This window comes from Setaria viridis, chromosome 1 (assembly GCF_005286985.2).
Source record: "Setaria viridis chromosome 1, Setaria_viridis_v4.0, whole genome shotgun sequence".
Lineage (NCBI taxonomy): Eukaryota > Viridiplantae > Streptophyta > Magnoliopsida > Poales > Poaceae > Setaria > Setaria viridis.
Genome location: NC_048263.2, coordinates 35,590,351 through 35,617,319, shown reverse-complemented (window position 1 = coordinate 35,617,319; position 26,969 = coordinate 35,590,351). Strand labels below are relative to the sequence as shown.

The following is a 26,969-nucleotide window of genomic DNA, read 5'->3' as shown; positions in this document are numbered from 1 at the left end:
AGCAAGGGTGCATGTGTAAAGTTTCGGGAAATAGAACGGAGAAGGACGGGCGCGAATTGAGTCATCGATCCAATCAAAACAGGCCACGTGGAAAAGTATCCACGTGGCAAACCATGGTGAGCACGGTGCGTTGGACGCGGGAGAGGCTCAGGCGCCTTGCTGCTCACTGCTCAGTCCTCCATATGGTTCCCGGAAGTCACTGACATGTCGACCATGCCTGAGCTTGCAGCCTGCAGGTGGAAGACTCTACGGAAGACTGAAGAGTGATGACCACGTCAACAGTCAACCTTCGCATGAAATCGTGCTGCTTGTAACTTGTTGCATGCGTTGTGGCCTCTTCCTGAACGGAAGTGCCCCAATTTCAAACTATCCAAATATTGTTTCCCCTTTCAATCCATAGTCAGGTCGAGTTTAGAGTAAAATGTAATAGGAGTCCTTAAACTTGTCCCACTCAGTCCATGTACTCTTACAGAAGGGACGTGGCCTTATTTTATTTCCTTTTTGTATCTAATTGCATTTAGTTGTTATTTATCCTCGCAAAAAAAATTGTTACTTATCACATGAGGTCCAAAAACACAAGCATCAAGTAATTATATATATGAAACTTTACTTTTACTTGGACAAAGAAACGTCCCATGCTCTACTGCATACCAGGTCCAGGTGTTGTGCGAGCTAAAAATAAATAAATTTGTGTAGATTGTCGATTTGATCCTCAAGTCCTCGAGTGACATATTTAATGACTTCAAAGACCTATATGTGCATTTTAAGAGTTGGGCGTACATGACACGGTGGAATAAGTTCCAAGGGCTTTATAGGAAGTGGAATTTGCACATTTCGACCTTAGGGAAGCAGTAGAGATATTTAAAAAAAAAAAGCCCGCCATCAAATCCTAGGGCTCAACCTTGGATAGGCGGCGAAAACTACCAAGCTCAACCTTGGATAGGCGGCGAAAACTACCAAGCTGGAGTACGGTAGAGGTAGAGAGAATTTCCGGTGGAGCGGTGAGATGCATTGAGATCGGAAAAAACACCAACGGCGAAAGCATTCTCGACCGACACTGACACCGAGAGACGAAAGCTAGGGAGCAAACGGGATTAGAGACCCCAGTAGTCCTAGCCGTAAACCATGGATACTAATTGTGTCGTTAGCAATAGCCAACCATACACAGTGCACGCCTTTGCTCACCAGATGGCATGCCGGCTTTGCCAACAATGCGAGCAGTACTACTATATCTACATGCAAACTAAGGCTGCCTATATCTCCTCTTTGAATCGCTTGTCACGCCTGCATAGATCAATCTCCAAGAATGCACAATGGCTGCCTCATGCTGAGCTCCACCTTCAGACGTGGATACAATGCTAGATCGTTGCTTGCGGCCAACACTTTCTGCATTGTACCCCCCAAAGAAATATGTTACTTCTTTAAAAAAAAAAGAAATATGTTACAGGACAGTGAATTCAATATGAACGGGAACACGTTTAAAGGAAAAAAATTTAGAAAGTTCACGCCTTCACAAGAACTTACCAATGCAGCATGATGTGCCTCTTGAAGAATACCGCCATCAATCTCCAGTCTAGCTATTGGGAATTCCGGAAGATGGCCAGACTGTTTTTTGCCAAGTAGGTTCCCAGGGCCACGCAGCAGAAGGTCTGCGTTAGCTAGGTAAAACCCATCAGCTGATTTCTCAAGCACCTTGAGCCTTGGCAGTGTGCTTGGCGTGGAAGCCAGGAATATGCATCTGGATTTCCTTTTGCCGCGCCCTACTCTTCCTCGCAGCTGGTGCAGCTGAGCGATTCCAAATCTTTCGGCATTCATGACAACCATCATGGAAGCATCAGGAACATCGACCCCAATCTCAATCACTTGTGTCGATAGGAGAATGCGTGTTTCTCCGCTTCTAAAACTGCCAAGAGCTTCATCCTTCTCATCGCTCTTCATGCGGCCATGCAACAGCCCACAGGGATAGCCTTTGAATTTTTGTTTTATGGAATCAAATTCGGCTGTTGCGGCATGGAGTTGTGGCAGGTGCTCTGACTCATCTATGATAGGGTACACAAGGTAGACCTTGCCCCCATCTATCAGCTCATCCCTCATCATCTGCAGACCATTCGATTAAAAAGAAAAGTATAAGAAACATAGAGCTAACTGCATCTACATACAACCAGGACACAGAACAAACAAAAGTTTTAGATCCAACAGAAGAAACAAAAGGCAGAATCATGTCATCACCTGGAAAACAGTTTTGAACCCTGCATCATTGCCTTCAAGAGCAAGGGTTTCTATAGGCTGCCTACCGGGAGGCAAGTCCGTGATCTATAAGAAAACCATGTGTCAGTTGTGAAAATTAGTAATACCTTCGAACATGAAATTTACTAGATGCAGTAAACCAGCTTTTGCATATTAACTTCTAAATCTGATTTGTTAAGTTTTGAAGTAGCAGGCCCCAGATGTCTGGATGAGGACAGAGTTGGTTGTTTAATAATATATTTGTATTAATCTTGAATTTCCAGCTTTATGTTCGTTTCGGACCTGGTACCCTATGTACTCCGTATAATAACATCCAGTTTCCTAAGTATTGAGCAAGAACAAATTATGTGGAAAACTTAACATATCTGCAGCAGCATACCTGAGTAAGAGACATATCACCATATAAAGCAAGTGCCAATGTTCTTGGAATTGGAGTAGCTGACATTGCAAGAACATGGGGAGCCATAAATGTTTCAGAATCAGAAGCCTCATCTGAACTTGTATTTTCATCACTCAATTTAGAGGAAGAAGTATATAGCTGTAATGAGATGCAACAATTTGGCTTAATAAACAAAACTAATGTTGTCAACTTTAAACGAAAAGAGAATGGCATAAATGAACCCCTTAAGTAATCAGCGGTAGGAGTTTGATTTTGACAAATGATGATAACAATAAATGCACGTCCACAAGACACAAAACCAGAACATGTATACATCAAGGCATCAAATAAGGTATAAAAAGACAACATGAATCCTGGTAAGCCAAGCCTATCCTTAATCAAGAAACTTCTCCCTAAGTCCAACAGCAAGGATTACAGTTTCCGTGCCAGTACTTGAACAAAATAGCATGCAGAAAGGAAATGCATGGTTAACATTTAATGCGAACAGCAAAGCTCACTCATTTACCTTACTATTAAACCTGCCTCTCTGTACAACTCCAAAGCGCTGCTGTTCATCTATAACAGAGATACGTAAAGCTGAAAAATCAGTTTTATCAGCTATTAAGCTGTGTGTTCCAATGACCATGGCTATCTCTCCAGTTTTGAGACCCTGTGATAGATAAAATAAACAAATAAATAAAAGATATTATAATATGCATATGGAACCTGGGAGAGTGAAAGGAATAGGGAGAACAGCTTGCATTTCGTATTATCCTTGACTCCCTTGTGGAAGTTGAACCAGTTAGCAAGGCAATGTTTGGTTTATCATCTCCATCAAACTCATCCAGCAATGAAGTTAGGTGTTCATAATGCTGGACAGCAAGTACCTCCGTTGGAACCATGAAAGCAGCCTGGAAAGAAAAGTAACAGGTGAATATATTGAACTGTATATCATGGTAAAGAAAGTGCCACAGGGACAAGACAGTTGGTTTTCTTGTATCTTCTGTTTGCATCAACAATTTACTATAACTCAGCAAGCAGGATGCCATTGATAATCCTGTGATATAGAGTAAACAAGGCAAGAATGTTAATGGGGGGTAGTATCAATACCTGAAATCCTGAACTAACAACCTCCATACATGCCAGGAAAGCAACAATGGTCTTTCCACAGCCAACATCCCCCTGTTACCAATAAATAGAAAAAACTTGTAAGATTTAGCAATATTCATATAAGCCGCAATGAATGAGTAACACATTTGCAAATAGTGTATGCAAAATTCCAATAGATCCCTCAACTAGAAAGCTACAATGGCTTTTTTGAGTAACAATCAAAACAGATAAAGACATTTTTGTAATGGTTCCCCAATCTTTATTAAGCAAAAAAACACAACATAACACCACCCCACAAAAGTTATGTGCCCATTGTGAACAGTGAACAAAGGAACTACATTCTGTAAAATGTAGAGCAAAAATGACGTAGTGGCAATTTAGGTAGGAAAGTGCTCATAGAACTATTATAACATAACCTAAATGAGAACAACTTTAACTCCTAGAGCACCAAATAAAAAGGGACGGGATATCAGATGTAGAACGTTCAACAGAAAGATATGGTATTTATCATACTACTGTTTTTGGAATCATAAGATAAGGTGGTGCATGTTTGGAAAGCATTTCAAACATTTCTACCAAACAACTCCAACCAAATTCTTTAAAACAAACAAGACTGAAACAAGAAATATACAAGTGATATGATGGCCACAATTTAGTTGAGTACGAATAGAACATCTACACTGATGAACAGGTCTAGAAACAAGAGTGAAATGTTTGGTTAACAAAACTATACTTACCTGCAAGAGTCTGTTCATGGGAACTGGTCTCCTGAGATCCCATATAATCTCTTTAACAGCATTCAATTGACTAGGAGTAAGTGAGTAAGGAAGAGCCTTCAACAATTTCTTTGTAAGAGGAGACCAATCATCTACACCAACAGTATTTAGCTCATGATTTTTACACTTATATAACAATTCCTCCTTCTCAACCCGTGTACCAACTGCTTCAAGCATTTGAAATAGTCTTCCCAACTGAAATAATAGCAAACGTTGTTGTGAGTGGCACATTTTTATTTGCACAGTTAAAAAAAATTATGAGCGCAAAAAAATGTGGACATGGCATTTGCTGAAGATTACAATCTAGAAAAGGCATCGATATCCATGGTTTATCAAATCAACATAACCAACCAAACATGACAAGCAAGTTGCAAAGATAGTAGCAAATATAATAGGACTGAAATTCCTACACATATACAATGAGCTCTTGCACAAAGGCCACAACGATTTGGATTAAAACCTTTAATATACTTTTCACACTTCTTATGAAGCAAATGGCCTGAAAGCAACAATGATACCTGGAGGTAAAAGAAATCATCAAATATAAGCCTTCTTCGAGCAAAATCAGCTTCATCTCGATCCTTAGGTTTGTGAATTCCCATGTAAGCCTAAAATTAATAAAAATGTTATTGAAGACATTATTTAGCAAAACAGAAACATGACAAGTCATACAATACTCACACTAGTCTGAAAAAATGTGATGCCTTTTGGCTGCCCTAAAAAAGATGTCATTTACACAGTTCACAGAAAATAACTTTTACCATCAATCTCTATTGCAATATACTCCATCCATCCATCAACGTAAGGTGAATTTTGATTTGAAAAATCAAACTGATAACTTTTGACAAATCGAATTATATACATGTTTAGTGTACAAAAGTTGCATAATATATTCTAATTCAAAAAAAATAAAGATGATGTTGATTTCGTAGCAATTGACATTATATTGTGAGAGAAAGTTAAGGTCAAATCTAATTTAAAAGACTTCTTAAAAAAATAGTTTGACTGCCTGAATCCAATTAATAAATTCGCATAATACACCATTTGTAAAGTTTAAAATAGTTTGACTGCATGAATTCTGACAACAGTATATTTGCACAGGAGCGATTATAGTGGAAGTTCAAACTGGTAAACTACAGCTGAATAAGTTATTGCTCAGAATCCAGTAGTTCATTATACAGCATTTTACAATAGCAGCAGGAGCAGGCACGTTGGAGTAAGCTAGAGACGAAATGAAACCCAACACATAGTGAATTCAAAAAAGGTTGTATCTAGTTGATGAACATTCCTTTACTAAATGATAAAAAACTAGAGTTTTAGAGAAGGAACGTGTCTTTTATTATTTAATATATAGTTGATGTACATTCACTTGAAGAGATCAGCATGCAAATTGGTTAACACATAGAAATCCAAAGACAATGAGGAGCAACATTTGGTATCTAGGTTCATACTGTAGTTCAATGTGAAAAGGTTCCAACAACTGGTGCAAGAAGAACAATTATAAGAAAGTCATGGTGCAACTTACGTCAAAGAGATTAGGCAAGTTAAATTCAGTGAGAACATCGGGAGGCATAGGATCGACATCTGGGTTCAGCATCTTCAAGGCCCTGTGCGCAATTGCAATTTATTAAATAACTTGATGGAACATCATAATGTGTATGTAAATACATTACAAAGAAGGTAGAAGTGGTTAACTTCTTACAGTTAGCAGTCATCCCATAAAAATGCTGACATAGAGTAAACCTGGGGCGCTTTGATATTTACTAGACTTGTGCAGAAGTTGAGGGGATAAAATGGATTTCTTCCTTTTAAATTTAATCGAGAAGCAATTTATCACGGACAAAACCATCAATCCACCTCAGCATTTTCCTTTTTCCATTTCAGTAGATTTCAAATTTTGGCTTAGTCATATTTGCAGGTTTCAGCTTAAATTTGATGATGAGCATAATAGCATCAAAATTATGGTCTACTTAAAAGGAAAATCCCTTCAGGCCCTCTACATTCGAAACACACACACATGCACACAGCATGCACTGACCTAGAGATAGAGAGGCCCAGCAGACTTGGTTTTAATCCAGCTTTTGATGGGTATATAGGGTGTGGTTTCCTATCAAGCATACTGCTTTGTTCCCCCTCTCCTTCAAGACCATCAATAGTGTATTCCTTCAACTCATAATGGCCATTAGAAAGTGCCTTTTTTATCTGCACAGACAGAATCAGTAGGTTATTCACTTATTCATTCATCTACATATGCTGTTAAACCTAGCTATTATTCCCCAAGGGTTCAAAAGAACTAGTTCTTTACAAGAGACAATATTGCACAATAAAGCTGCATTATGGCAATCCTTACAAGTGCACTTGGACAAAGAACAAATGAGTTTTTAAGGTTACATATCGCTTTGCATCGTGGCATTACCAAACAATATCAGAAAGAAAGAAAGAAAGAAAGAACAAAAAGACCATCCTGCAGGCATGCTTCATGATTAGGGAGAAACACCAGAAAGTGGAACAAGTAGCATGCAACGGGTAACAAGATTTCAATTCACCAACCTTACCACTGACATAAACAAGATCCCCTTCTTTGTGTTTTGCTGACATACAGTTAAGAAAATATTGAGAAGAGAAACGTGTGCCACTGAAAAATTTCTTGAGGTGCAAATGAATTGTCTTCTGCTCTGCCCCGGTGTGACTATTCTTAACTGAAGAGCTTAATTCAGTGTCAACTATGGAACAACCAACCACCACCTCAAGAAAACCTAGAGTGGACTTAACCTTGATTCCCCTGAGAACACAAAGTCACACAGTATTTACAAGAAAGCATAGTAAAAATATCAACAATTATGTACTGCTTCCTCCAGAAAGTGATGGTCACAATAGAGATCTTTGCAACCAATATGATTAGTATATAAAGGTAGCTATCTTAAGATTTGTCAACACAGGGAATACGGAATTTCAGAATATCCATTAAAGATGATATTATAATTCATTTTTTGGGTGCATACTTAAAAATCAGTTGGGCTCTTTCAGTGCTTTCTACATTTTACTCAGAAACCAACAAGACTTGAGAATTAATTCTTCTTTAAAAGAATAGCTATCGTCTTATTCTTATCTGCCCGATCCAACGCACGCCCACAAACATGAATTTGCTTGCTGAACAAAGCAAATCCTTTATAATTCATTGTTTTAACCCCTTCAAAAAATTGTGCTGTAATAGACTAAACAACACTAGCTGAGCAAGAACAACGTCATGGGGTATTTCTGAAAAATGTGCTATAGCATAAAACCGCTGCCATCTCAAGGCAGTCGAGTGAACTAAATGTTGCTGAGGAAATTAAGCCGTGATATGAGAATCATGACCAACTTCAATGAGTATGAAGTGCAGGAGTTGGCAGCAACACTAACTAAACTAATATTTAACTGTCTTGACAAGCCCATACCCAAATAATCCTGGAGGAAACAGTCCATTGAAACTTCATGTAACTAGATAAGTCATCAAAAGATTCCAAACATTTTTCATAAAAGCTTCTTCCTTTTCCATATGATCCAGTTCATAATATAAACCTGTTCCAGACTATTTGACAGACTTTGTACAAATATACCAACTTTAGATCGTCATTCAAGTTTCTGTTATACTGATTACCTGTTCATATGGATTAAAGAGCCCAACTGATTTTATGGATTAAACTGTTCATTCCTTTTCTCTTAACTTTATTCACCTCTTGCATGATATGTATGGCTCTAAACCTCATATGTGTGATATTTAATTACCTGGAAGATATAACAGTACCAAATAACATAATGTACTGCCCATCTTCTATGGGACCTTGAGGATTTTGCAGATCTGCATAAGTCCGAGGAAAATGCTGCAATAATTTGCGGACCTATAAAAGAGACAATTGATGTGAAGAATTTTATGATTTTACCAAATCAAAAGGAAAATACAAATTTAGTGACTGCATTGCTTATACCGTATGGAAACCGCCGTCCTCTAGTTGGCGATACTGCCTACTAGTTGTTCCAAGCAAACACCTGATACTTTTATCCAGTATGCTATTGTCAGATGTTATAGCATCAGACAATGTCTCAGGACAAGTTTCCTTATCAACTGCTGGTTCCTGAGAAATATGTTGTGCCATGAGAGAGTTCTCTCCACTAATTGAAATATCATCTGCAGTTGTGGACGTTTGACTCAATGGATGACATTCATTAGGAAGTTCATAAACCGTCTCCAAATTTCCACCTGAGTCTCGGATGAAATTTGCAAGGTTTTCAGAAAGCACAGTTTCTTTGCACTTCATGTTAGTAGAATCCTCATATAGTTCAATAGGTGATGCGTCACCAATTTTTATGCAAGGAAACTTTGCAGAAATTTCTGGGAAGTCAATTTCTTTGAAGACACCGATCAACTCAGTAGCAGATTCTCTGCGGGCTCTTTGTTGCTCAACTAAATCTTGTGCATTAATGTAACCCATCAAAACAGACACCTGCAATATATTTCAGAGTAAGCTCTCTATTTGCAGAAAGTGAAGATGAACAGTAATAGTTTGTTAAGTGCTTTATGCTTCACGCCTGAAATGGGAGTTGGGCAAATCTTAAAGCAATAACAGTGGTTAGTACTTAGTAGCTGGAGTTGATCCTTGGAGTGTGCTTTAAAATTTTACAACTCTTATAGGCTGCAACATGCCAAAACCTCTAGTAAAAAAGTAGAAACAAACAGGAAAATGCACAATCTGTAAAATCAAAACAATTAAGTAGGGCCTAAAACCAAACAACAACGCCTATAACAAAACATATAGACATGGCAAACAAAGAACTTGTTTCTCTCTTGTTCTTAGTTGTAGGTCTGATATATGCAGCTAACATCTCCAAGCATTTCCAGCTAAAGATAAATAAAAGGATCAAAAGACAGCTAGTATAGAAGATGTGGGAACAGATGAGTAGACAAATGAAACATATCAATGATGAATTGCAAAACAGAAGGTTAAAATTAACACAACAATAAATTGCTAGTGAGCCATGTACTTTCTTAAGGAGCTTTGATCTCTCCGACGTGCCATCTACCTCCAACAGCTTCCGAACAGATGTGTGATTCTCACGTGAACACCACTGAAAGAGCCTATAACCGAGAGCATTCCTAAATCTGCATCCCAAGAGACTCAGCAGGTATCCTCGTGAATAATTTATACTGACAAGTCAAGTTTCAGGCACAATTTTGCAGAAAAGTAGTGGGAAGTCCGAAATTTTGGACAAAACAGTACCTCATTTTGGAACCAAACCTTTTAGAGCGCCCCCTCCGACACTCCAATGAGATTACCCTCGCTAGATTATTATCGCTGCCACACTGATGGAAACCGACTAGATTTAAGGTATGATGGGTTTAGGGTTTATTAGAGTTAACATAACAGGGGAGATAAAGCAGAATACCTTAAGCCAGGACTGCAAGGAGGAGGAAGCGATCATGGAGTTGGACCCAGGAGAGACCCTTCCCAATTCGCCGCGGCGCCCAACTCGTCAAGCGTGAACACGAATACCATTAAATTTCCACAGCGCGAAGGATGTGGAGACGCACGAGACAGCGCCCGCACGACTTCCGAGCCGTCCAGAGACAGCGCCGGGTGGGTCTCCACGGCACGCACGGCGGAGGAAACCAGCGAGGAGCAAAGGGAGGTGGCGCGGAGCGGAGCGAGGAGCCTGCACCGCCGTCTGCTTCGCCTTTGCGTAGGGGAGGAGCCGGCGAACACTCTCGAGGCAGCAATGGCGGCCGAGTGCAGTGGGGAAGGGATGAAACGGGAACTGACCACCCATTCAGATGTGGGCCAGATTGAGACGAGAGGCCCATGACAGTCCAACGCGTTCTGGGCTGATCGAGCCGAGCAATCAACAAACAGCGCAGTTTGGTGCAGCCCATTGGCCTGACCATCTAGTGGTGCCGATTCCTCTCAAAAAAAAATCTAGTGGTGCCGATTTCCCTAAACGCATCATCATGGTCACTACTCACTAGTCAGGCTTGTTCCTTCATTTTTTCTGACCGTTTTCATTGGTATATTATTGACTATTGTACACAATATACAACTATAATAACAATAAGAAATTCTATATTTAACAATACTTGTTTCAACAGTTTGGCAGTAGCTCGAAATAGACTAATTCAGTATTTTTTTTAATTTCAACATTTTACAAAACCTAATTCAACATTTTGCACCGTGCCACAGCCTAATTCAACATTTTCGAAATTTGTTCCAACATTATACACACGCTGGTTTAATATCTTTTTTAAAACCCAACTCAACATTTTTAAATAAAACGATTCAACATTTTCAAACTAGTTCGAAAAATTTAAAACTCTAGTTCAGCACTTTTATCTAAAACTCTAGTTGCGTTGTTGTTCTGCATGCTTGAATCTCCGGTTGCCAATCTCTTCTCCCGCACAAATTTCAAATAGTTTCTAGTGTGGAAATCCAAATCAGGAACCCGATGCATAGGATTCCTGTAGCAGACGAGCACATAAATCTCCCAGTTTATTCCTTTTTGGAACTGCGAGCCTCAGGTATGGTGCTTAAAAATTATCGACCTGTTCGCTTCAGCTTATTCGACTGGCTTATCAGCCACCAAACAGTGTTTTTCTCTCACAACAAATCAGTCGTTTTAACTTTTCAACCGCCTTATAAGCTGAAGCGAACGGACCCTGTATGCAAGGATAGTTTAACATGCAATTTTTCACCTCAGGACCTTTCTACCATTGACGTTGGTATTCGATGGATGAACCTTTCTTACCAACAAGAGTCCACCAACCTTCCTCGCAAAAAAAAAAAAAAAGAAAAAAAGAAAGAGTCCACCAAACCATTCATGGTATAGCCTCAGCCTCGCTTCGGAGATGATGAGTTGGTTAATGAAACAGACCAAAATCCACTATCTAAAAAAACGAAATAGACCAGAATGCTCGACAATATCTCACGTGTAGATGTCTCCATATGCATGCAGTGATGCAGCCATGGACGGAAAAAGTGTGAACGAGGCGGAGATTAACCATGGTTGGCTAGATGCTTCTATAAAAATCTATACATATGATGCATGATCACCCTAATATGATCATATTTTTTTCTTTAATCGGTGAGTTTCTCCACTAGGTAAAAATTATTCCATATCAGCTTGTGAGTGTGCGATAAGTTGTCTCTCCTCCCTACGTATACCGATGCCGATGCTCTTATCAGGTACGTATGCGCCAACTGCCAAGAGGTCAGATAGCTCCAGTCCTCAGCTGGCCACGACGATATATACATGGAATTAACAGGGAGCAACGCGAACTCAATGAACGAACCATATGCCATAATTAAATTCATCAATAAGCCAGTGCTACAGCGAGGAGACAACACGGAAGCTCATCAGAACGGCAAGCAGCAGAACCAGGTGGAAGCAGCAGGCGCCAGACGTGCCGCTGGCGGCCCCGTTGAGCTGCGCGTACTCGGCGGGGAGGGGCATGTCGTCCACGGGGAGCGAGCACGCCGCGGCCGGGCCCGCGTCGGCCGCCGCCACCGCGACACCCGCGGCGGACGCCTCGTCGACGGCCATCAGGGCCTGGATCACGGCCGTGGCCGCCGCGCCGTAGCGCGTGGCGTTGCGCTGCAGCAGCCACATGAGCCCCATAAGCTCGCAGTCCCGGTCGTCGCTCTCGCTCGACCGGCCGGGGCCGGCGGCCTGGCTCTTCCCCTTCACTGCCTCCGTGCCACCACCGGGAGTATTGGGCTTTATCTGCAATGTCCAGACTTGCATCAGACGTGATTAATCCACAGGGACTCTGTCACGGTAAAAAAAGTTTTGGCACGATGTAGTACAGAACGATGTTAATCCACAACGTACAGGAACAAAGGCGGTAAAACTTGAAATTTACCTTCCGTTAGCAGACGGCATTTTAGTACAAGCCCGCTACTGTTGGCACACATGGATTCATACGTGCCGAACATATTGCGACACAGACACCTCTGGAAGTAGCAGGACACTAAGTACCAATCTTTCATGTGCTTACCGCGACATGTCTCGAAAACCAAGCCTAACTTGTGGCCATGCATGCATATGGCTCGGTTGTTGATAAAGCAAAGCGAGCCGAGCTCTTAGTTGTTAGAAGTATAGAACGACCGGAATGATCATATCTGTCCACAAAGCAAATGATTCTTGGAATGACACCGAGACTTTTCAGGGAAGAAAGGAGGTTCGGAGTTCATCTCTGGGGCCAAATGCATCAGGCAATCAAAGTGGGCAGCAGAGAGGGAGTGGAGGCATGTTCCAGCAAATCATTCTCCAGGCCCTACCCAACAGGCCAATATTTCAGATCTCATGATTCCTGGCCACTCATCACTCATTCACGCAGTCACACCCCAATCATGCTAACAACTAGATATAGGCAATGCCGAGCCTGTGCGCCGGGACACTGGCTACTGTAGCCCCGTGGGTGCAGTCTCGATCCGTCCAAGACTTGCGTTCGACGCCATGTCGCCTCGAAAGCATGTCAGGCAGGCAATAGAATATGGCCAATGCGCAGTTTGGTTGTGTCTTTCAGGCGCTCAGTCTCAGTGTGATCAATGAAGCTTGGCTATCAAGGTGGTGTGCCCTACGGCCCTACCTACTGCTAAGTCCTACGGCATCGTCTTGCTAGATCACGGAGATGAAAAATCCTTCCATGGACGCTGACTGTCCTTCTGAACTCGAAATGGAAGTGAATGCATCATTTAATGAGTAGTGACCAGATTGAAACAGAAATACCTGTTCCGTGTTTCGTTCTGTGCACAAGTACTCCTAGGTTACGGGAATGGTAAAATGTTCATGCAAGAAGGCTTTCAGGCAATCAGGTTTCGGGTGATCATGCATTCAGGTCAGCTATTCGATCTCACCGTGGCAAGAGCACGAAGGCATTTGGAGCAGCCGGGCGTCCCCGCCTGCGCGCAGTCCTTCTCCAGCCTCCTCGCCACCTCGTCCGCCGGGGCCCACAGCCCGCCGTCCGCCGGCGCGGGTCCGCACGCCAGCCGCCTCAGCCTCACCCCACAGTAGCAGAACGCCACGTCGCACGTCCCGTTCCCGCCCGGTGGGCGCGGGAGCGACGCGCCCCCCGCACGCAGCGCGCGGTCGGCGGCGCCGGCGCACGCCTCGGAGTCGTCCGGCGGCAGCGGCATGTCCACGGCGGCCGCGGCCGGGGTCGACCTCGCGGGCGGGCGCTGCGACAGTGCGGTGGGCGCGTAGGCGGCGAAAAGCCACGCGGCCAGCGCGGGGCAGCAGCGCAGCCTCGGCGGGAGCTTGCCGTCGTCGGCGTCGCAGGAGGACCGCACGGCCGGGATGAGCGCCGGGGACGGGGCGAGCGGGCACGTGGCCGAGGACCCCGCCAGGGAGTCCGACTGCTCCGGGAACGCCGGGATCGTGCCCCCGGCAATGGCGGCGGCGGGCTGCACGGGCGTCGCCGAGGGGAAGATCAGCGCCGGGTCGAGCGGCGCCGGGTCCGGCAACCGTGCCGCGGCGGCGCGGTGGGTCGCCGGCGCGCACGGCAGGAGGTGGGAGGCGGCCACGTAGTGGAGGAGGAGCAGGATGGTGCGCGCGCCGCGGTGGAGGGGAGGCATCGTCGCGCTCGTGGCGCGCGCGCGCGTGCGCCGGTGCACGCGCGTGGGTCGGGTTGGTTTGAGAGGGTGGCGGACTGGCGGAGGCCGAGCGAGAGAGTGACCAGTGATCAGAGACAGGAAGGTCTATATGGAGGGTATGATGAGAGGATGCTGTGCGCTTTGCGGTTGTTTCTGAGCCAGAGAAGAGAAGGGCATGATGACATGGTGGTAGCATGGTCCTTATAACGGCCTCCCGGACGGCAAACCAGCTGCAGCCTTTTGCAAAAGCCCGTTCCAGCTTTCGGTTTTTTAATTTTTTTTGAGGATTTGCGTCTGGTGATTTTTCTTACATACAAAATCATACGCGTACTCTAAAATTGTTGACGTTGTTCTTTAGCGTCGCACTGGCAGTCTGCAACTGCAGCCCATACGTCTCTCTCATTTACGAGGATCTTAGGCCATTTTTTGTGATTGTTTTGTTAGCAGATCGCAGCTACTCGCCTTGTACAGATGAGTTCTTCAACCAGCCTGGAGGAAGGACCCTGGACCGCTGGAAGGACACGGATATTATTATGGGACAGACTAAAATACAGGACAGGATATGGTTGTGGATAGTATAGAAAAAAGAGGGTTCAGCCACGCGTGCCTGTGTTTCAGTCCGTGCACAATACTCATCCCGTTCTAAATTGTACATCATTTTAATTTTTTAGTTCATATATATTATTATATATCTAGATATAGTATATATCTGGGTGTATAAGAATATCTATAAATTTAAAAAAGTTAAAATGATCTACAATTTAAAACAGAGGAAATATGTCAGTATCTACGTAAACTATGCAAAGCGGAAAGCTAGAAGTACGCCATCATACGCGCCTAAATACCTAGGCTGACAAAAAAGTGGGGACTAGAACACCTCTCATCCGGTGATAATGCACGCCGCTTGCTTCCTCTCACTACTTTAAGCAACACCCGCACTTGTACTAATCATGGCATCCATCGTCTTCTCGTTTGGTAGTGTTCTGCGAGCAAAGCGTATTCACCACGTATGTAAAGATGACGTCCGCCAAGGACGGTGAAAAAGGTCGAAGCGAATGGAGCGACAGGAAGAAACAAGGCAACCCTGACTCGGAGAACAGAACGCGGCGCCCAAGATGGCAGCAAGCGACGGGAGGTCGGAAGCACACGGGCGGGGCGTGGAATCAGCAAGATGCCGCGAGCAAAAGGAGCCGGCGCGGTGCGCGACTGCGCGCATCCGAGCAAAACCTGCAGCGAGCCACGCTGCCGCCGCGGCGGAACCACGCGGCGAAAGCGACACGCCGAGCGGCCCGAGCCTGCGGCGGATACCGTCAAGCACAGCGTGACCGGCGCGTGGCAAGCCACGCTGTTCGACCACGTCAGCTGCAGCATGACTCGCTATCTCCCCCCTCCCTCGTGGACTGGCGACCATTCAAAGCAGCAGTCCGAGGCTATGAGCTACTACACAAACTAGCCATAGTAACACCTTGTCCAACTTTGGACAACCAAAATTACGCGTTTCGTTTGTATTTATGAATTATTGTCCAAATATTGACTAATTAGGCTTAAAAGATTCGTCTCGCAAAGTACAACAAAACTGTGCAATTAGTTTTTGATTTCGTAAGTTTGATGTGATGGGGAATCTTCTTTTCGCATAGTGTCAAAGTTGGGATTTGAGGGAACTAAACAGAGCCTAAATAGTTTTTTTTTGACACCGATGACCAATGCACCGGAACTACCAGACAGGATACTATTAAAGCAGCAGCATCAAATCATCACGCCGCGGGAAAACAATATCAAAATAGTCCTGGACCGAAGCACACCCTCGACACCAACACTCCAGCCACAAAAACAGGAAGATCATGCCTTCTCTTGATCAAACTTCTCCCTGCACCCCGTCTTCAAATTCCAAGCACGAGCAATGAAATCTGCTCCTCGCTGCCTTTTCTAAATCAAAGCAATAATTGTTTTTCTTCTTCAAATCATTAGCGCCAAGCACCAGAGCAGGGCCAACACGCCATGCTTCTTGCTGCCGTGTGGAGCTGCGGTGGCTAAGAATGGCATAGATGCATCCCTCAACCCACCCCCCCACCTCCCCCCCCCCAGTCCAACACCTCCGCCACCAGACGGCGACAGTGACATGCACCAATCGGCGACAGTTGTAGTGTTGGAGCTAACGTGGCATGACAGCGTGGAGTGCCACGTAGGACGAGAGACAAGATTGAACCCAAAAGAAAAGTTTGAGGCCTGAGACGGCCACTTTAGTAGTTCAGGGATGAAATTGAGCTTTGACCCATAGTTGAGGGATGAAGGTGGCTATTTTGCCTTCTGGAACGGGAAGCACGCTTGCGTGCGCTCTCGCGTGTCTTCAGCAAATCAGCTGATCCTTTCTCACCCGGCGCGCGTGATGGCGTGACGGCGTGAGACGGGAGCGGTGAGACCGGCCGGCAGCCGCGGGCGTGAGCAGGCAAGGCGGTGCGCCGGGGCGGGTCCGTCTTTAAAAGCCGCACAAGCCACGTCGCCACCGGCTTAATTTTTTGCGCGTGGACGCCTGCGGCGGCTGTCGGTCACGGGCGCAGGCGCAGGCGCTTCAAGCGAGACGGGAACGAGACGAGGCCGCACGGAATGTTTTTGTTAGTTGTTGCCCTCCTCCATTTTTCTTTCTGCAGATTCCTTCGACTTGCTTCCGTCAAACGACTCACGGCTACTTCATGCTGTTCCTTCCATGCCACGGCTATCCGCTCCAGCCAGCAAGCAGCGACATGCCGGCTCATGTGTCATCTTCCTCACTTATTAAAAAGGACAGGGACGGTGCTGCTGCCTTCTTGTTTCTTTCCTTTTTTATCTTGTCCATCCAGACAAGATCGCGGGAGACCCAAGCGAACCTGAACACAAAACTGCAATAAGACCCGCAGCAAGACTAAAGTTGGAACTGGGAGCATGTGACGAACTCAATCTGAATTTCAAGGAACCGGGGTCAGGTGACACTAAAAAAACAACTTGGATGGATGTGCTGAGAGAACTTTATGAAGGCCAAAAGCCAACTGGAAGCCCAACCCATAAAACATGGTTTGGGTCCATCATTGGTGGGTGCGTAACCGGATGGGCCTGCCATAAAAGATGGTTGGGTCCATCAGGTTGTTATCAATCTAGTTGGGCCAGAAACTACTGGTTCTTTCGATACGGTAAAATTCAGGGCGCCGGGCCTCTGGCACTGCTGTGCTTTTATGCTCCTCAATTTTTTACGTGTTTTTTTTCATGTACAGCTAGTATAGCTCATTTTTTTCCGATTCGCACAATACAACGCTCACATAAACGCACGCACACTTACCTTTACGAATACACGCATATAACCCTAACGCTATGAGCACCTCTGAAAGATTGAGCCGGCAAATCCTCAAAATTGTCGAAGTCACCATTAGTACATCGCTGTCACGGACACGTCACCTATGACTGAAAAAATAGCGCTGGTTAAATTTTAAAATAAATCTAGAAAAATACAAGCATTGAGTCGAGGATTCAAATCCTGATGAGCAAGATCCCACAATGAACCTTGCCAGTTTACGCTCAGTTCGCTATAGTTCATGACGTTTTTTTTCCAGAGATCTGGAAAAATCTGGGAGCTAAATGAGATGCGCATCAATAAGATTGTGTGTTCATCGGCTGCAAACACAGAAGAGCTGCAGAAGGCCTTCGAGGATTGCCAGCTGAAGAAATAGACTAAACTCTGTCTAAAAAATAGAGAGAGAGGAGCAAATCAGAACTCTGTCTCTGACATTGTATATTTGTATCCGTGGCGCGATCTCGTTGCTTCGCGTCGCACGAACCGAGTGCGTGCGCTTTCCTTCCCCCTGCTCCTGGAAAGGGACACGAGAGGAAACCGAAACACTGTGCTCCGACCTCCGGCTCCGTTGCCCCGGGTAAAGTCAGTAGAGTAGTAGACTAGCGGTGGCCGTCAATTGCGGCACTCATCGGCGGCCAACCCGGGCTGGATTTCAACCGGCAATCATGTGGCCGCTCCGCCACGCCACGCCACACTCAACAAGGCAAGCAGCCAAGCAGAGAATAGCAGGGAGATAAAAGAAGAGGGCGTGTGATTGGCGAGGGCGCGCGCGCGCGCGCGCGAGCATATAATCTTTCTGTCCATCGATCGCGATCGCGCAGCAGAACGACGGGCGAACCGGGTAGGTGCACGGGCGGCCAAACTGTCCTTTTGACGTTCACATCGTTCCTCCGCTTTTGCATGCCTCCGTGTCCCCGCTCGTGCCCCTCGCTAAACGTCGCGCGTGCCCGGCCTGGCCTGGATCCGCATCCCGATCGATTTGATCCAAAAAGTCGCCGAGTTTTAGGCCCCGTTTGGAGCGCCGAGATATCTGCAGAATTCAGGTGGGATCGAACTGCTTCCTGTTCCTAATGAACTGTATTGCTACGAAGGCGAAACGCAGTTAAGGCGCGCGGCGAAGAGAACATGCGAGGTCCCTTTCCGTCCCGGCCGGACAATCAGCGTGACGTACGCCTGAGAAGAAGCTTCCACGGCCTCGACATATGTCGAACTCCGAACGATCTCACACACAGGTCGCCGGATCCAGCACGAGCAGATGATGGCGCCGGTGATGACTCGGGGCGCCGTCGGCCGCATGCGCCGAGGAGATGCCGACGAGGACGCCGCAGCCGCCTGAACCGGCAACAAAGTTTTTTTTTTAATCTGCGCTTTTTACACTGCGCAGGGCGCGTGTGTGGACGGGCGGCTAGTTGGAGTAGGTGAGCGTTGGTCGCGGGCGGTGGCGTCATGAGGTCGTTAGGCGTGAGGGTAGCTCAACAAGGAATTATTCTCAGCAATGGGGGTGCTACTTGTATCCTCTGAATCTCTGATGGTGCGCGTGCTTGGATGCTTGCGGATTTTTCTTTGACGATGTGAGAAAACAAGGCCAAGTCGGCACCCGTCACTTCCTTTTCTTGTTATCCTTTTTTAGTTGGACGCATCAATCAATGGTGCCACCGTGCCACTACAAGTGAAAGGATATGTGTAAGCTCTGCAGTGTTCACCCTTAATTTACCAAGGGATGGGACCCTTCTCTTTGTAAATTCAAAGCATTTTCTGTCTGAATATGTGATGGTTCCACGATTTCCCTGGAATAAAGGATGGATGCTTTTCTGTGCCAGTACAGCTCGCCAGATATTTTCTCAAGCCCACACACAGTACTCCATCCGTTCCAAATTATAAATTATTTTGATTTTTTTAAATTCATAGACTTTGTTATGCACTTAGATATACCATATGTCTAGGTGCATAATAATATCTATAAATCTAAAAAACTTAAAGCGACCTATAATTTGGAACAGAGGGAGTAGTATATACAAGAGGCTTCGTTGCCATTGCTCAAAGAATGAAACAATCTTGCCTTCCCCCAAGGATTTTTAAACCGAGGCTGCTGGTTTCTCAACCTCTTCATCGTCCTGCTATGTGTGCGTGCATCTCAACTTTCACCTTTAAAACTCATCAAAACTCCAAGGGAAAAAAAAAAGACAGAGAGACAAGGCGATTAAGCTCGTCATCGTGGCTCGATCATGGAGATGGACACTTCATTGACGGACTGCGTCTTGGTCGTGTCGGTCTTCATGGCGAGCGAGAACTCGGACACGGACACCTTCTTGAACCTCGCGAACAGCGGCGGCTGCGCCGGCGCCGGCATCTGCGTCTGGTCGCTGATGAGCATGAGCACCACGTTGGACATGGTGGGCCGGAGCTCCGGGTTCTCCTGGACGCACAGCAGCCCGACGTGGAAGCACCGCCACGCCTCGTCCCTTGAGTACGACCCCGCCAGCGACGCGTCCATGAAGTCCGCCGCCCTGTCCTCGTTCCACAGCTTCCAGGCCTGTCGTAACAAGTTCAGAGAAAAAAATTGCCCTGTTCAGGATCGAAACGAACAGAGTTTTGCCATTGATTCGAGAGAACGGATGGATTTGGGGAAAGGATTTTACGTCTTGGATAAGGGTGTGCTGGTGCTCCTGAAGGTACATCGAGCCGTTCCGCTGCCCGCTGAGGATCTCCAGCACCAGGACACCGAAGCTGAACACGTCCGACTTCACCGAGAAAACGCCCTCCATCGCGTATTCAGGAGCCATGTACCCACTGCATTTTTGCAAAACTTCAGGTCAGCTCGATCCGGCAGAGTTGACGAGTCACGAGAAATCGTGCTGATTGCTGCGTTGCATCACATATTCACATCACACTTACTATGTGCCGACCACGCGCCCGGTGTTCACCTCGTTGCTCTCCTCCTCGAAGATCTTGGCCATGCCGAAGTCAGAGATCTTGGGGTTCATCTTGTTGTCGAGGAGCACGTTGCTGGCCTTGAGGTCCCTGTGGATGACCTTGAGGCACGAGTCCTCGTGGAGGTACAGCATTCCGCGAGCGATCCCCAGGATGATGCTCTGCCTCATCTTCCAGTCCAGCTGCCCACTCTTTCTGGTATCTGAACACGCACAAATTTGGCTCAAGTTAATCCATCATCCCTTCACAGTTTCAGTTCCAGAATTCTTAAATTGGACCAATGAAGACCTGCTAGATCGATTAACACCACCAACCATTTAGAAATTCTGCTACACGCATGACGCAACACGATTTTTCATGCTAGCACAAAGCTCCCCATTGACCTATTTCGCGGTCGATCTAGTAGCGTGAGTAAACCTAATTGGACTCAAAAACAGTAAACTACGCAGAGTTCAGAGCCCAAGAGCTGAAAACTTGGTGTAACCATGTGCACCTCCCATGGGCACGCGTATCAGTTTCAAACCAGCCATCGACCAAATCTGACAGTCTGTACTCCGTATATTCTACCATACCAACCAAACCAATCTCATCCACATTAGTGCTCCACGACTAATCTAGCACGAGGAATTCACGGAGGAATTGGCGGAAAGAAACATCCCAGAGTGTGACTGACCGAAGAGGAAGGCGTCGAGGCTTCGGTTGGGGAGGTACTCGTAGATGAGCATCTTCTCCTCCCTCTCGACGCAGCAGCCCAGCAGCCGGACCAGGTTCCGGTGCTGAAGCTTGGCGATAAGCTCCACCTCGTTCCGGAACTCCGCCGCGCCCTGCCGGGACCTCGCCGACAGCCGCTTCACTGCGATCTCCGCGCCACCGCTCAGCACGCCCTGAACGAGGAAACCAAGTTGAATCAGCCCCCATGCAATTAATCTCATAGCACAAAGAAGAGTTTTACTGCAACAAAATCAGCAAATTTGACAGTGTTCTAAGTTAGTTACCCGATAAACGGGCCCGAAGCCGCCTTCGCCGAGCTTGTTCTCCTTGGAGAAGCTGTTGGTGGCCTCATGGATGGAGGTGAGGTCCATGAGGGGCAAGTCTGAGTTGGACAGCGGCCGCAGGCTCTCTATCTGAGCTCTCCTGACAGCTGCAAGGACCATGAGATGATCTCGTCATAACTAACATGACAACAACTGGTACAGCTGTACAAGAACAAATGCAACAAGTGCGGCGCGGCATGAACTACTGGCTGAAGCTCACCGTTGCGCTTCCTCCATCTCCAGCAGTAGACGCAGTAGAAGAGAGTGCAGATGATGACCACCACCAGGATCGACACCATGATGGTCATCCCCTTGGAGCCGGAATGCCCTGGCCGGAACAGCAGCAAGAACACAATCAACAACTCAATCGCCCCAATTCCAGCCTGAACTGGACAACACTGACATATCTGCAACAAGGAAGAACTCCTGGATGCACATGTAGTACCTGAGTCGCTTGGGCTTGCCGGCGCTATGTCCATCAACCGGCGATGCCGAAGAAGGTACGGCGGTCCGGCCATACGTTCTCCCGGCTCCTCCATCGTCCTTGGAGCTCCGGGAGAATTAATGGCGGCCCTCAGCCCTGTCTGGATATCTCTTGTAGGCTGCCAAATGTGGGAGTTCACCATGCAGGGACCAGCGTCTAAAAAGAAAACCTTTTTGTTATTATGTAGGTGGGGGACTTCTCTTTTGTTTTCCTGACACGGGACGGCAGTTTTTGTTCCCGTCCCTAGCTTGTTCCTCAATTCAGTTTCATTATTATTCTGATCCGGCTGCATAATCTAACGACGCACTTGTGGTGTGATGACGTGACCACTATCATTTTGTTATTAAAGCCCCTCCAAAACAAAATCCACGCGTCCTTATCCGCAATTTGGTTCCACCAAGGGGGGTGCTAATGCAATAGAGCACCAACTCGACGCAAACCCATTGGTTTTTTTTTCCTGCCATGTTTGAGACGTGCGCGTGTGAACTCGGCGCGCTGGAACCTGAAAGGCAGCGGCAGGGCGAGGAGGCCTGTCACCGAACCCAATAATGAAATGCGTATCGAGCAAAGGAATGGGAGTGTGTTATGTTCCTTTTGACGAAACAGGATACCGCGCATATCATCACAGCTAGGGGATCGGGTTCAGTGGGTGTTTGGAGCCTTGCGTCGAATGGTCAAACCGCCTTGGCATATTTTGTATTCAGGCGATCCAGGTTGTAGTGGTGGTGGTGCCATGGTGCGCGTTCGGCATTGCCGGTGGGCTCGGCTCGGCTCTGCTGGAGAGTGGAAAAACGGAGTACTTTTTTTTAAAAAAGGTGGAAAACGGAGACGGGACAGGTGCTCTGCAGAGCAACGTCTACCCTGATAGCGGTGGTCTCGCGGTCTCTGACGTGTGGGTCCGATGCAGTCCGTTGCCGTAGGGTCCTATGTGACGTATCGATCGAGCGCTGCTATGCGTACGTCGCTGCGTTTGGATGGAGGGGACGAGACGAAACAGAGTCATCCCTACTTTTTAAATGAGATAATTCCACTTGATATTTGGTTGGAGGGATGGGGTCATAGAACATCCCTGGTTTAGTGTTTAGTTGGAGGGATGGGTGAGAGATGAGATGGACGGTGTTTTCGTGCCATTAACTGTGGATCCAATTGTCATTCACTCAAAAACTGCAGGACCCTGTCAGCTGCTCAAAAACTGCTCGCCCTGCTCCGTCGCCGCCTGCTCCACCACCACCTCGGCCTGCTCCGCCGCTGCCGCTCGATCTCGGCCTGCTCCGCCGCCGCTCGGCCTTGGCCTGTCCCGGCGTGCTCCTCGGCCGCCCCGGCCTTGCTCCATCGTCGCCCCATCCCCGCGCCGCCCCGGCCTTGCTCCGCCGCCGCCACCCCAAGATGCCATTGCGCGAGACGGCGTTAGCGCCGTCTGCGAGGGACAGATCGGTCCGACCATTTTTGAGGGACGGATTCCTCCTACTTTTTCGAGAAATATTCCACTTTGATGTCATCCTCGTCCCACCGTCCCTCCAACCAAACACCTGTAAAAATAGGATGACCCCGTCACCTATCCCATCCCTCCATCCAAACATACCTAACGCGCCACCTGATCAGGGCTGTCCTTGGATTATTTAACGGCTTTGCGTTTGGAGGAAGCGTTTTGGTAAGCAGCGTGCGGCGGGTTGGTCAAGCGAGGGGATCGAATCCCCATGGTCCATGCGAGTCGCGGAGTAAACAAGTGGATGGAAGCCGAGATGGGAGCACAAATGTTTTGACGCGGATCACCATCGGAGTAGTTTAACTGTGTGTCTGTGTTCTATTAGGAGTTCAGACGTGCTGATACTATTTCAAAGTTGTTCTAAGCTAAGAGGGGCTTTGGTGGTAAAGAGATCAGGGTTAGCGGACTAGCGGCTAGGCAGAAGACAAGAATGAAGCTGCTCCACCTCGCAAAAATAAAAGAACGATGCAGCAGCTCCATGTACAATTGTACATTAGTGTCCAAACGAACTGCAGGGCAAATCAAAATGTGGTTGATCTTGATCCGCTACAGCCCAGCACATGATGTTGGGCTGATTGCAGCCGCGCTTTTCTGCCGAAGCCCTACACAAAAGTAGAGCTGATAGCTGGCTGAGGCTCCAATTGGCCCAAGCCCATTTTTCTGTTAGGGAAGCCCATCTCTCTTCGGCAATCCTATCCATCTTCCGAAATTGTCTTCCAGTGTTTGAGATTCGTGCGAAGAAATGAGATCCGTTAGACGCATCAAACCTAAACCCTAACTCCCACCCCTCCTTTCCCTACCTGCGCCGCCGCCTCCGCGTGGGGCTTGTGCTGTCGTCGCGGCCTGCCACCCCACGCCGCTGCAGCCCCCGTGCAAGCTCGGTGGCCGCCGGAGCCGACGAAAGAAAAAAAATCAAGAATTTTTTTAAAAATATTGAAACAATTAAAAAATGTTGGATCAATTTTTTTTAAAAAAAATGTTGGTGCAACTTTTTTTCCAAAAAATGTTGGATTCAACTTTTAAAAAAAATGTTGGCGCAACTTTTTTCGAATAAATGTGGTTCAACCTTTTTCAAAAAAATGTTGGTGCAATTTTTTTTTCCGAAGAAATGTTACTTTAACTTTTAGAAAAAAAATGTTGGTCCAACTTTTTCCAAAAAGTGGGACCAACATTTTTTATCCAACATTTTTTCAATGGATCATTATCAAATGGGAGGGTTAGGGAAGAAGGCGGTAAAGAAGAAGATAAGATTGAGATGGACCTTGGTAGGCGGTAAGTTTCAACTCCTATCTATCTTCCACGAGGTAGATAGGAGCCCCCATCTCTCTTTCCTTAGTTTTTTTTTCTTGAGAAAAGAAAAGCAAAAGCCCATCTCTTTTAGAGAAGCGAATCCGTTTCCCAAATTTGCGATCCAAAACCAGAGCGAGCATATGAAAATCAAGCTATCGTGTGAATGCTTGGAAAAAGCCTACTCGATTACGCGAGAACTCATGGTTATTTTCATGCATTTTCAAATATCATGGGTTCAAAGTCATACTATCGTACATGGTTAGTAACATGTGTAGAGAGAATTTATTTGCAGATTAGCAAATTATTATAAATACCATATTAGCAAACATTGGATTATAGACATGCTAAAATGTATTTTCGTTTTGATGTTCGCCTTTTGAATTTTATACTACCAGATTTTTTTTAAAAAATAATGGACTAATAATTCAATAGTTTTAGTAGGGAGACACCTCTCGTTTTAGTATAAAAGGTTTACTAATAGTTCATGTTCTTACAATGTGCTAAAAGTTTGCTTTGTCTGAATAACCCAACTAGCACAACATGGAGAAAAGGGGCAGTAGTAGTACACATGAAGAGAATTACAGGGATTAAAGCCTCTCTTCCACATAATCAGTTGGGAAATTAAAAAAGAAAAAGATCAAATCTACAGTAGTGCTTAATTATGAATTTGCCTCCTTATTTATCTTCGAACGAGGTGGTTCGTTATTAGTAACTTCTATCATATATCATTATTATGCGTTTGCTCCTTCTCTTTCTATCATATATCATTATGCGTTTGATCCAGAGCTATGTCTTGTCTCCTAGCTAATTCAGTTGTTCCCTCTGCGACGCCGACGACAAGATGGCGTCGAGCGCCTCCCTGACTTGGGAGATCTCCGGCGCCTTTCCTCCCTGCGCCGGCCAGAACTCGTCTGTTGCAAGAACCTGCAATTATATGTCAATCAAAGAGTTAATAATCGCAGCACTGCACTGGCATGAACATAATTAACACCATGCATATGCCCTCTAAATTGCTCATTAAGCACGAAGTACCTTGACTTGCAACTGGAGGAATTTAACGTAGCTGATGGCCTTCTCGAGCATGGTGACCATGTCGACCTTGGTGCCGTTGGGCACAAGCTCCTGCAGCGTCCGGAGCCGCTCGCTGATCCGCTCCCTCCGATTCTGCAGCAAGGAACACCTCAGACCAACGTCCAACGGAACATCCCAAAGAATTGGAGCGGAGTACTGGAAGCGCCGAAGCGGAGAAAACTTCAATTTTGGGCACCGAAGTTAGGTTACCTTGGCCGCGAGGCTCTGCGGGTCCTTGGTCGGGACGGTGGGCGCCGACTTGGCCTTGCTCGTCTTCCTGCCCGCGCCGCACGGCTTCTTGGCATTGACGGCCTGTGGCAGCGCATCCTGCACACGCGCGCGCGCGAACTGTGAGGAATTCTGTTCGAGGGAGCTACCATGTCCCGAGTTGTGATTGCGCGGCACGTACCACGTAGGTGCGCTTCCGCGTGGCGCGCGCCGGCGCCGCGCGCTCGGGCGAGCCGACCGACGACGACGTGCCCGGGAACAGCAGGCCGAACGGGCGCCCCGCGTCGCCGGACGGCGACGCTCGCTCCGTCAGGGTGAAGCACCCCGTGGCCGCGTCGAAGCCCACGGACGCCGTCGTCGGCGCGTGGCGCGCCTCTGGCGCCGCGGCGGCGGCGGCGTAGCTCTGGTCCATAGCGTCGATCCACGCGTCGCATTCCTCCTCCTCCTCCTCCCCCACAGCCGCCGCCGCCGCCGCCGCCGCCGTGGCGCGGTCGAACGCCAGCATGGACGCGGAACCGGTGCTCGCCCAGGCGTTCCTGCCGCCCGCCACATAGGCCGCGCTGGCAGAGGATGTCCCTCCCCCGAACAGCGCCGCGGCGTCAAAGCCCAGCAACGCGTTGTCGTGGCCGTAGACGAGAGCTTCGAACGCCGTTGCCTCGGCGCCGTCGAAGCCTCCGTACGCCGCGTGCTCCCTCACTAACGCCATGATCACGATCAATGCCCTCTGTTCCTTAGTTGGGAAGTAGCAACTCTACACCACACACACGGTTGCTATCGCTACGCTCTGGTGCGTTCTGGAGGAGTGTGCTTCGTTCCCGCCATGGGGTGTGGCTTATTATATATACGCGACTGGGGAGTGATGAGTGGTGACGCCATGCACATGGGGGGCAAGGAGGATCTCCAGTTCTCCACAGATGCAGTGCAGCCTGGTGCATTAATTGCGCGAGGTAGCTAGGCGGTCGAGCTGCCGATCAAATTAGGGATAATCGGA

At 46.9% G+C, this 26,969-nt stretch overlaps 4 protein-coding genes across 4 annotated transcripts; all 4 read right to left on the bottom strand.

Moving 5' to 3' along the window:
• Positions 1-1,078: 1,078 nt before the first annotated feature.
• Positions 1,079-10,286, bottom strand: LOC117835325 (ATP-dependent DNA helicase homolog RECG1, chloroplastic/mitochondrial). The gene is made up of 17 exons (XM_034714686.2): positions 9,937-10,286; positions 9,771-9,853; positions 9,535-9,652; positions 8,481-8,996; positions 8,281-8,393; positions 7,063-7,294; positions 6,551-6,714; positions 6,038-6,119; positions 5,031-5,120; positions 4,474-4,707; positions 3,737-3,808; positions 3,388-3,537; positions 3,153-3,296; positions 2,627-2,785; positions 2,230-2,313; positions 1,525-2,097; positions 1,079-1,386 (listed from the first exon to the last, which is right to left on the bottom strand). Exons 1-17 carry the CDS (start codon positions 9,970-9,972, stop codon positions 1,294-1,296), a joined length of 2,943 nt encoding a protein of 980 aa, XP_034570577.1. The 5' UTR covers positions 9,973-10,286; the 3' UTR covers positions 1,079-1,293.
• A 1,531-nt stretch (positions 10,287-11,817) lies between these two features.
• LOC117842730 (uncharacterized GPI-anchored protein At4g28100) lies at positions 11,818-14,300 on the bottom strand. The gene is made up of 2 exons (XM_034723237.2): positions 13,398-14,300; positions 11,818-12,261 (listed from the first exon to the last, which is right to left on the bottom strand). Exons 1-2 carry the CDS (start codon positions 14,112-14,114, stop codon positions 11,866-11,868), a joined length of 1,113 nt encoding a protein of 370 aa, XP_034579128.1. The 5' UTR covers positions 14,115-14,300; the 3' UTR covers positions 11,818-11,865.
• Positions 14,301-19,460: 5,160 nt separating this feature from the next.
• Positions 19,461-22,083, bottom strand: LOC117842190 (cysteine-rich receptor-like protein kinase 44). Its single transcript, XM_034722563.2, has 7 exons — positions 21,865-22,083; positions 21,640-21,747; positions 21,381-21,526; positions 21,059-21,269; positions 20,350-20,587; positions 20,094-20,244; positions 19,461-19,987 (listed from the first exon to the last, which is right to left on the bottom strand). Exons 1-7 carry the CDS (start codon positions 22,043-22,045, stop codon positions 19,664-19,666), a joined length of 1,359 nt encoding a protein of 452 aa, XP_034578454.1. The 5' UTR covers positions 22,046-22,083; the 3' UTR covers positions 19,461-19,663.
• A 3,066-nt stretch (positions 22,084-25,149) lies between these two features.
• Positions 25,150-26,766, bottom strand: LOC117835719 (uncharacterized). The gene is made up of 4 exons (XM_034715057.1): positions 26,160-26,766; positions 25,961-26,077; positions 25,712-25,843; positions 25,150-25,603 (listed from the first exon to the last, which is right to left on the bottom strand). The coding sequence occupies exons 1-4, from the start codon at positions 26,682-26,684 to the stop codon at positions 25,484-25,486; spliced, it is 894 nt and encodes a 297-aa protein (XP_034570948.1). The 5' UTR covers positions 26,685-26,766; the 3' UTR covers positions 25,150-25,483.
• Positions 26,767-26,969: the final 203 nt, after the last annotated feature.